This window comes from Fukomys damarensis, unplaced genomic scaffold, assembly GCF_012274545.1.
Source record: "Fukomys damarensis isolate Sample0158 unplaced genomic scaffold, DMR_v1.0_HiC HiC_scaffold_15120, whole genome shotgun sequence".
Lineage (NCBI taxonomy): Eukaryota > Metazoa > Chordata > Mammalia > Rodentia > Bathyergidae > Fukomys > Fukomys damarensis.
In genome coordinates, this window is record NW_022916032.1 from 1 (window position 1) to 11,368 (window position 11,368).

Sequence of the window (11,368 nt, forward strand, 5' to 3'; positions counted from 1 at the left end):
GTGAAATTTGACTGGCATAGTAAAGAATCAGTTTAAAAGACAATCCATTTGACCAGTTCACGACGAAAAAGAGCATTATTCCCTTTCTTTCCTCACCTGTGAGTCAAACAAAACGACTACCTGATTGATCGGAACAATTAAAAAAAATACAAAAGCTCTATCACTTTTAGATAATCTTAAAATCCCATCTAACGGATATGCTCAGATTTACCTAAATAAATCTACATCTTCTAAATCTTAGAAGACAAGACACAGCCCACAGGATGTATGGCCAATCGTTTAACTTTGGCTATGGTAGTGGCTGTTGTGAGGTAGGTGGGTCTCTGACCTACACTTTGAGCTCTCAGCTTGTAACAATTCCCACGAGGAAATCTTCACCTTTTGTTCAAAGTGCTTGAACAAAAACTCACCTCTGAACTAACAGAGATGCTAACACACACGTAGCACAGAGGGCACAGACAAAGCAGTTCAGGCTGTTAGTCATTTAGATGCAGGTGGTCAGCATCCACAGTGTTGAGAAGGTAGAGTTCAGGCCGAGCTGTCAATCCCAGGTGATACTGAGGGCAAAAAGATGGAAGAGAGTTAGACTGATTTTCAGGTAGGTAAATACTGAAATGGACATTTCAAACACCTGTAAGTAGCAAACTTAGGCTATTTTCAGTATTGCTGTTTTTACATCAGAAAAGTGTTGGCTTAGAGATACTTGGTCTCTAATGTTTAAACTAGGAGCTGACAGCTAGGTGTGGTGGCACACGCCTCTGATTTCAGCACTTGGGAAGCTGAGGAAGGAGGATCACCAAGAATTTGAGGGTAGTTTAAGACTAGTTACACTACCTTGCAAGACCGTCTCAAATTTTTAAAAAAAAATTTTTTTTTTTTTTTTTTTGAGACAGATGTAGTTGAGACTGACCTGGAACTGTGTAGACCAGGCGTGTTTCAAACTCACAGTGATCCTCCTGCCTCAGCCTCCCGAGTGCTGGGATTACAGGCATGTGCCACCACGCCCGGCCTATAATGTTAAGTGAAATATTGTTTTTTTTTTACTTTGGTACCGGGGATTGAACTCAGATCCTTGCTCTTGCAAGGCAGGTGTCAGAACCACTGAGCTAAATCCGCAGCCCTAAAATAAAATTAATAACACAATAGGAACTGAGATAGGTAAGGGTTGAAATTCTGTCAACTGCCCTCAGTAAAATTAGCTGTCAGACTATTCTTGGGCACTGGTTTCAGGATGGGACTTCAGGTCAGGATAACATGGGCAAACATGTACTGAGTGCTTTTGTATTTTAGGACTGTGTACTTTAAATGCTCTAAACTCTGATCCTTGTAATCCTGGTCCCATTGGCACCCGAAAAGAAAAAAACTTCACTAAAGAAACAAAAAAATGTGCTGAGATGACCCACCTGTGGGTCTCAAGTATTTGCTGCCATGTTTCAAAATCACCTCATGTGCTTGTAAAACCCATTTCCATACCCCACTCCTAAAAAACTGAATTCAGGTGGTTGACATTGGGACTTATGAAGTTGTGTTTTATTCTTTCCTCTCCCTTGAATACAACTTGGAACCACCACTGATTCTCATTTTAGCCCTTGTTATTACTTAGGGCTCAGGCACATTATTGCACCTAGATACCATCAGCCTATAATTGATGCAGAAAATCAATCTATAAAAAGAACTAGTCCTACTACAGTGTAATGGAAAAGGCATGTAGTTGGGCTTGACTTTATTCCTTCCTATGACTTGTCCTTTTAGAAGCTTACTCCATTTAAGTGTAAAATGGGAATAATTGTTACATTTGAAAATACCATGGACACAAATATACTCTCATGTTAAGTTTCCAATATATTTTAACACATAACAAGTTGCTGTTTAACCCTATGGAATGTTGTGTTGACTGGGTGAAGTGAACAGATCAGAAGGTGCCCAGGACCAAACCACCCCCAGGTGGGCAGGGAAGATATTGACACTGGCTTTAAGGCAGGGAAACAGCTCTTCAGAAGAGACCAACTTGCTTCTACATTTAGGGTCTTAAATTGCAGGATTTAGTGACTAATAGTAACTGTCAGACACACTGACAATTCATTGAAGCCATTCACAAGTGAGCAAAGATAAACATTTCCTCCTAATTACAGAGCAAAGGGCTTACATTACTAGTTCCACAGTGCCCACACAGTGCATCACTTAAGGTGTCTTGGTAGAACTCCCTCACTGGGAAAGTTTGTCGTGATTCTGAGACATTAAGAAATGGGACTAACTGGCACACAACAGGCTAAAATATTTTTAGGGGTAAAGGGATAATGCAAATGAGTAAACCCACTCTTACTTCTCAGCTATTGCCAGGGTAGAACCGTAGAGGATTCTCCCCACTTTCTAAGCCTGGCAAAAGCATCAAAACTTAAAAAATCTAGTCCAGGCCAGACAGTGTCTACAGCTGGCAACTTCTGAGCGAAAACACATTGTAACACTAAATGAAAGTGCCAGGAAATGGTTTGATGTTGGTCTTGCTGGTGTCGCTATGGGCGTCTTACCCAGCACAAAGGGTGTGTAATGTATTGTACAGGATGGCTCGGGAACGGACACTGGGCCCTGGCAAGAAGCTGCTCAGGTTCATACGCCAAATGCCCATTTACTAGCAGTGCATTGAGGGTGAGTTACTTTTGGCCTTTGAGCTGCCTCATCCATAGAGGCTGAGCCTCTTGTTATGAGGACTGAATGAGATCACACAAGTGCTCAGACCACAACTTGCATACAGTAATAAGTTAGCCATTCTTACATTCATAAGCTGAGGTGTTAGGAGGTGCTGATATCCTGAGATTCATTAGCTCTATCCATCTAGGAGCAGAAGGCCTTGCAAAAGGCAGTTAAATGTTTCAAGTAAGGCTCTTCAAACTGTTTTGTATTCTACTTTAGTTGTAAAATTAAACTAGAAATAAGGACAGGTAAATGAAGCCAACATAGAGAACTACAGGATTAAACGACTCAGCTCCTGAGAGAGGCAAGTAAAGCTTGCAACAAAAAGGTAAAATGAAGTTCTTGTGATACTCTTGGGAAAAATCAAATGCCTAAATTTTCCTGTCCTGTGTGTGACAGGGCTGGGTAGTTTACTGTGCTTGAGCTTTGCCTTTCTTTTTAATACAGTGTGCCAATATTCCCATTTGTTTTTAATCTGAGATATTTTGGTTCCTCTCTTTAATATTTATTGGCAACAAATAAAGAATGTAAAAGTCTGTTTGAATGGTGAAACAATATTACAGGTAGACAAATACCCAGCTTATGGGAGAGAAAGGTAGGATAAAATTTCAAGTTTAAATATGGCAATGATATGACCTTTAGCTACAGCAAAACTATAAACGTGTGTAACAGAAATTACTGTCTTGGTGACTCCTCCTACCCCAAGCTTTCTAAGGACGAAACACATTTATTTCTGTCTTTCAGAGGATGGAGGCACTAACTGTGTAAGACTTAATGTGTGATTTTAGACGGTGACCAAAATTTTGGCATTTCAGTATCAAAGTTGAGACTTTATTAATAAAGTATTTTCAAGCTTTCAAAAAATAAACCACAAAACCAAATTGGAAAAAATTTTTAATTACATATTAAGTGTACATATTAAAACAGTCACTAAAAAGCTCAACTGTAACCATTCCTGACCCCCCTAGAGCAGGACCTCACAGGAGCCAAACTGAAGCTCTTCCCCACCCCACCTTTAATTTCCAGCAGCAGTGCAATTATTACACGTCACATTTGGAGATGAGTTATGTACATGCCAACTCCCCATGATGAATGTGATCATTACGTACTGCACACATGTACTAATAAAAAATTACACAGCACATTTAGGAGAACAAGGATCAATTTACAAAAATACAACTGTACACTGTTAGACATTACATACATACATAGGCCAAAACGCACTGCACATGCTGGCACTGGAAGACTTAAATGTCTACAGGTTGTTTTTTGTACTCAGAGCACTGTCTGATGTACACATTCTCACTGTAAAGACCATACAGAAGTATTAGTCACACTGTAAAATAATATACTCCTTGGGAAATTCCATTTGCTTGGGAAGAAACTTTTTCCATCATTATAAGTCAAATATACTACTTCTAAAAGAGTAGTAGCAGGTTTTACTTGAACTGTCTGTGGATCTGAGACACACTAGACCCACCCAGACCCAGGATAAAGGTAAATGTTACCAAACCATCTTTACAAGGGATTTGGTGGGGGATACATCTGGCCCTTAACTATCACAGGTGGATAAAATCTTAAGACGTTGGTCTTTAATACTTCCAGAGTGTGCTTATGACCAGTTTAGTGAACAATGGTCAAACAGGAGAAGGGTAGGTAGGAGGAATAGTTAGGGGAGCTATGATCTGTGATTTAGTGAGGTACTACTGAGGAGCTAAGAAAAATGTATGGTCAGTGATGAACAATTTACCATTAATGCTTTATAAAACACAATCTATTCAGTCTGCACTTATGACTATGTGCAAAATATCAGCAATAATGCCGCTGGGCCGGGTGTGGTGGTGCATTCCTGTAATCCCAGCACTCAGGAGGCTGAGGCAGGAGAATTGCTGTGAGTCCGAGACCAGCCTGGGCTTCATAATGAGTTACAGGTCAGTCTCAACTACATAGTGAGACCCTGTCTCAAAAAACAAACAAAACAAAACAAAAAAATGCCGCTGGGACTCAGATGAGGAAAGCACATTAGTGAACCAGGACATGACAAGGCAAGTTCCAAAAACGGTAAGTCCTTTGGTGCCATTCCCATGACTGTTCTCACCAAGACAATGGCTATTCAAGACTTTTGATTATTTATCTACACCAGATGAATGTGATTTCGGTTGAGAGAATCACACAGCCTCACACTCCACATATACAAATGTCAGAAGTGGCTGGAGTAAGAGCAGCAGCTCCCTGCTGAAGACACCCACTTCCTCTGACTCCAGAGTGTCACCACCTGGCCTCACAGTCTACCCCTCTGAGGGGACAGCTGTGTAGAGGTAGCCTAGTTCACCTTGCTAACAGGCAACTTTCACTCTCAATGACACTTAATGACTTACTGAGAGAGATTACATCTTTGTAGGGTTAGGTTCACAACTAAGATTACTTGGCAAATCACTCCAGGCATGAAGCAGAGTGGTGCAACACAGCACATGATTTTGGGCCGGGGATTTAGCTCAGTGGTTCTTCTGCCTGCCTCACAAGCACAAGGTCCCGATTTTGATCCCCGGTAACAAAAAAACAAAACATGATTTTGACAAGAGGTGGTTTATAGGAATAAAACAGATGCCTCTTCATCCCCTTTTCTTCACTCCCCAAACCCAAAGTCTTGTGAGGATACTGGTTCATAAATACTATCGTGTTTTGCTATCGTTAACCTCCCTCTTGGAGGTGAACTGTCTGCAGCGAATTTGCTTAAGAATACACACCACCACAAAAGTCCCCTAACAATTTATAAACCTCAGGATTTCCAAGAAAATCCTAGTAAGCCGCAGAAGGAAAGTCTTTGGGAGGTGATTAGTCACCACTCCCTACAGGTGAATTTTGCCATTTGTCCATTTTTATAACTTCATTATGCTTTCTCTCCTCTCTGAATTTCCTTTGAGAAGTGTAAAGTGGAAATGAGGTAAAAGAATCCTGATTGAGGTAGCTATCTCTTAATATTATATTTCATATGATAAAACCACTGTAAGATTTTAAAAAATAATTTCATGCTTATCTTTTCATTTATTTTTCAGCCTTTTAAAATCTATTGTTTTGCAATTAAAACTTACATACTTGTAATTACCATGTCTATAACTTCTATTATGAAAAGAGTATTGCATTTTCCAGTTTTAAAAAATCATACTGTCTGGCTAAGAATCATGCATAGGGAATACTCTCTTTGGTAGCGTTTAAGCATTTAGTGTTGGAATGACAGCAGCAAATGTCAGCTTTTCAAAGATCCTTCTCAGCTTTGGAGGTCAGGGGAAAAAAACAAAATTATCTCCATTGTTTAAACAGACATGAAACAAAGTCCTTCCCAACCAGCAGTTGAGTCATAAATGCAGTCTGTGCAACGGCACATACTTGTAGCTATGTTCACACAGACCAGCTTTGGAGGTCAGAGGAAAAAAACAAAATCATCTCCATTGTTTAAACAGACATGAAACAAAGTCCTTCCCAACCAGCAGCTGAGTCATAAATGCAGTGTGTGCAACGGCACATACTTGTAGCTATGTTCACACAGTAAACCATAGAAACACACTGGCTCTGATGGCTACCTGCAGCTGAGAGGCGGCACCAGTGTTTACTTAGTGTAGCCACCAGTGGCTTCTTCCGTCAGCAGGACTTTAGAGATGCTTACCGTGTGCCCACAGTCCAGGAAGGACAAGCCCAGTGCAATCAAACATTGCCAGCCCTGGAAGAGAAAACACGGTCATCAGTTTCTGAGCTCTGCGAAGAGCCTGTCACCCACAGTGAGCACTCACAGCATGGCTCAGATGCTAACCTGTCCCCTTCCTTACACAACCAGCTTTGCCAGCCTTATTTCACCACCAAGGTTGCCCAAGACATGCTCCCAACCTCACTGACCCTTCAAAACATCCTGCTGTCCTCAATAAAGCATTCCTATGCTGTTTTCCATACTGAGTGCTCTTTGTTTCTATTGCTTTGGGTTTATACATTCTTGTTTGTTTTGTTTTTTTTGGTACAGGGATCAAACTCAGGACCTTGTGCTTGGGATGCAGGCGATGGAACCACTGAGCCAAATCCCTAGCAGGGTTTACAGGTTCTTTTGTCCAACTGGGGATTTCCTGACTGACCGCTTTCCTTCCCCCGATTTCCCATTATAAGGAATGGGGAGAAAGACTGTCAGACCAAAGCGACTGATACAGTCTCTGAAGTTGTTCTGTGAAATGTTTTGGAGCTAAAAAGGAATAACCCACTATAGATAGAGTAAGCCCTCACCTATCAAATTGGGACAATGACTCTCATTAGTCTGAGAATCACTAAGGACAATTTGGCACCTTTATGAGCAATTTGCAAGAAGGGAGAATTCTCCAGATTTCTAAGCTGATTTTCTTTTTTTTATTATACATACACACATATATACATACATACATGCATTATTTAGCTAGCTAGGAATTGAATGCAGAACCTGTGTTACATACTGACGCTTAAACTAACTTTTAAAACAATTCCTATTAACAACATATTTAGTTACTTGGTTTTCCTAGGCCTGAAGAGTCAGTAAAATCTTTGTATACTTGAGGTTTACTGGGAAGGAAACGGAAATACCAATCCCAAACACACATTTTCTATTTGATACCTAACCTGTGGTAGACACTGACAGGGGGACTAGGTAAGTTTCCTAGGGATCAACAACAGATTTCTAGCCTCTGCCTTTAACCATTCTCTTAGCAGAAATAGCAGAAATTTTGTAGTTCCTTATCCCCGACTTCGTACTTCCCAGAGGACCCTATACAGAATCAGGAGGTAGAGTATTTGTCACTAATATTAGCAATGTTGAAGAATATCTGGAAAATAAAGAAGAGTCTATCTACAATTTCACTTTCTGAAAATAACTACTATTATCATTTTTACATAATTTACTTTAGACTTACAGACTTATTTAGTACAAATATAGGCACAAATAATTTGCATTTCATTTCTATGTAGATGTGCTTTTATAAGCTGGGTTTTTAGAATGACTCTAAAATAATCCAATGAGGAGGTATCACCATTTACTTATTTCCTGAGACAGTACATTAAAGCAGGCTGTGAGCCTACCTGTATTCTACTGCAAAACTCCGAAGCACAATGCACAGTTCCCTTTCCTAACACTGCACCATTCTCCATGTTGCTACCTTCTTTGGTTCTTCAAACATATCATACTCTTATTAAAAAGCAAAAATGAAAACCATGGACAAGTGACAGAAGTAGAAAACTGCCAGATCTCAGGAAACAGAGTAACTATTTTGGTTAGACGTGTAAACAGCTGCTTTGACAGTTCCACATAGACTGCTATGTGCACTTTGGGGTTCATTCATCTGTGAAAGTCAGTCGGCCCCACCTGTACCATCCCAGACACCGGTAGCCCTGTCCACCCACACTAGACTTACCAGGTAGAACACAAAGCTCAGATAAGCCACACTGACGACAGCAGCCACCACATACAGTGCCACATGTCCTAGTTCCTGGACATACACTATTACAAAGTACATGTTGATTGAACAGACGATAAGGACCAAGAGCCCACCTGCAATCCTCCAGCCTCTGTAAGAGAATCAGCACAGTCACTGAGAGACTAGTCCAACCTGATCACAAAAAAACCCAAACTGTATCTCATGGACAGTTGCAAACGAACTGAAAAATGGTTCTCACTATATGTCAGATGAAGCTCAAACTGGAAAAGCCAGACACTGGTAGGAAGAAGGACGAAAACATGTATCAAATAATCTCTAAATTTAAGATACCAGAAAAGCAACAAGTGCTAGAAATACAGTGAGTCATTTTATTAGTCACTGAAATGTAATAAGTAATTTCAAATACTGCATATCCCTTCATGGTATACATAAAATGCGTTAGCTTTTATCTTTCTCATTAAAATAATTTAACATAAAATTTCAATGTCTTAAATTGGAAAGTTAAAGCTCTCAAAACTGAAATTAAAAATGTGCTTCTTCAGCGGGCATGGTGGTGCACGCCTGTAATCCCAGCACTCAGGGGGCTGAGGCAGGAGGATCGCTGTGAGTTCAAGACCAGCCTGGGCTACATAGTGAGTTCCAGGTCAGTCTCAACTACATAGTGAGACCCTGTCTCAAAAAACCAACCAAACAAACAAACATAAAAATGTGCTTCTTCCACCTTTACCTCATTCACCATCTCCATCTCCTAGGCCAAAGAGGAAGCAGCCAGCAATCACCTCACAAAGTGCACAGTTCCCCTATGACTCACTTTCAACTGTTCTATTGGGTAAAAATACCCTCCCCCATCGCAGCTCCCCCTGGAGAACTAGGACGAATATACTCACATTCCATTGGAAAAGTCACTCATGACTGGCCGCAAGCTCGTGAATGTGAGGATGGGTATGAGAGCAAAGGGAAGCTGGAAAAGAAAGAAGCAAGATCAGATGGGGCCACTAGAGGGCCCCTGCGCATCACCACAGAGATCGGTACAGGTGGCAAAACTAAAGCATAAACCCTGCCTAACTCGAGACATAATTATTCTTCTCCCCCTGACGTGCTCAAATATTATGATGAAATCTGTGGAGCGTCATTAGTATCAAGGATGATCATAAGTTCTTTTTGTCTTTATAAATAGGATGTAGCTTGTCCTCTTAAATCTCCATAGGACCTAGCAGAGTATTCTATAGTTCATTTAATGCTTGCTGGATATATGAACTATAATTTTGAGTTCTATGTGTAAGTTTAGCCCATACTTCCCATTCAGCAGGTTTAAAAACCTGACCCACTCCTGACTACCTTTCAGATGCTAGGGATTTCATGTACATTCATTGTAGACTGAGACCTCTTGTTCCTTTTTCATCCTCTTAATTTTCCCCAACCCCCAGCACCAACCACGCTTGGCACCAATGGGCAGAACTTAAGCTGCCTGACTGAATGGGACAGGAATTTCCCTTGCTCCCTACTCACCTGCAAGCTCTGGAGAACATTTAAGAAGTCGTTCATCCCTGTTAAATGCTCTACATCTTGGAAGACAGCAACAAGCAGAGAGGGGATGATGGCGATAGAGCGAGTCAGAATCACTCGGGCAAAACGTGACCATCTTAGGTTCAGGAATCCCTGGAAGGAAACACGGAATCAGGATGAATCTCGGTAGCAGGTAAAGACAAGGGGCTGGAGAGGTTCAAATAGAGACCTTACAAGCATGAGACTGAGAAATAAGGGAGAACTGTGTCATCTCCTTCCACCTGACAACAAGCACCTACCTCCATGACAAACTGGCCAGAATAGGTTCCTGTCATAGTGGAGCTCTGTCCTGCAGCCAGGATGCCCACTGCCCAGATGTAGAGTGTGGCAGGCCCAAAGTAACAGCCCAGCACAACACCCTGGGAAAGGCAAGGGAGAAAGATGTGCTTGTGTCAGTGATCTGTTTAGGTAACACTTAAAACAGCCTTTCTGTGAGGCACATCTACTTCCCCTTTGATGAACACCACCTATTCCAAGGACGTGCTGGGCACTGTCCCACACACCAGGCTGAGGTCTTGATCTAATTTTAGCAGGTTTCAATCTCAGTGTTGCTGGATGTGCCCTCGTTCCTCAGCCTAGTCTATTTTCTTTCCCAGGCTCTTAATGGTTTATCTCCAACCCCCATCTTAATACTGAAAAAACAGAAGTCTATATCATAGTTCCCAAAATCTACCCCTTAACACACTTATAGGAAGTGGCAACAAGGCAGCAAAAGGTCAAATAAATAAATCTGGGAAAGGCTGTGTAGTACATGCATGTATTCTGCTCTTGTTGACTCACAATGTAACCAGCAAAAGGAGACTGAGAGACCTTAGTAAAGAACACTAGGAATATTTTGTTCAGACATTACAATTAACACCCTGTAAAAATATATACTGTCACCAAGAGTTTCCAAATTCCCAGCTTACAATCTATCTTTCAACTGATTCTCTATTCCACACAACAAAAAATGATTGGCTAGCTTCTGGACCTCTGACATAATTCATCCTTCAGAGATAGTCAAATCTGAAGTAAATTCACAGAGGACCAGATAACGTGCCAAGAAGACTGACTCAGGAGCATCTACCACAAACTTGAATGTGCTTACCCCTTTGTAGATGTCCACAGCCAGGGTTGAGTTATCTTCAGGAAAGAGGCCAGTATAGGGACTGCTGCTATTTTTACAAACGTCCACCTAGAACCCAAAGCAGCTTCAGAACAGCTTTTGTTTTAGAGGAAAAGACCAGACAAAAAGAGCTCCCTACAGCTCATACGTAAGTCCTCTGTAAGGGGTAGGCTGGAGAGAACCCTGGGCGCAGGCTGTGCTGTGGGCACGGACTGGCAGCAATGTGTTATGTGGTCATCCTTCACAGTCTTTCTGTACCCACAGGCCATCGAAAATCATCACTGAGTCAGAGTGCACATGGTAAAACACAATATCTGGGTATTCTACAAAAGGACGGGAGTAGTAGCCCTTTAAAAGGCCTGATGCATGAGAGCTCAGCATAGGAACCCCTTAGTCAAAGCACACCCAGGAGTCAGAAGTTTTGCTGACGAGCAACAAAGTATGATAAAAACTATACCATCAATCAGGAATTGTGAGGAAAAAGAATTTGAAATGACCCACCCAACAAAGCCTGTCCTCATCGTAATTTTTGTATTCTATTTACTGAATTCTCCCAACCTAT

General features: G+C 41.3%; 1 protein-coding gene across 1 annotated transcript; it reads right to left on the reverse strand.

The window, feature by feature from the left end:
- Window positions 1–10: 10 nt before the first annotated feature.
- LOC104864384 (natural resistance-associated macrophage protein 2) lies at window positions 11–10,875 on the reverse strand (the record flags this gene model as incomplete). Its single annotated transcript, XM_010627291.3, has 7 exons — window positions 11–557; window positions 6,356–6,409; window positions 8,112–8,265; window positions 9,023–9,096; window positions 9,645–9,794; window positions 9,941–10,060; window positions 10,789–10,875. Coding segments are annotated over 7 exons (720 nt in total), but the record flags the coding sequence as incomplete, so codon positions are not given.
- Between the last annotated feature and the right edge of the window lie 493 nt (window positions 10,876–11,368).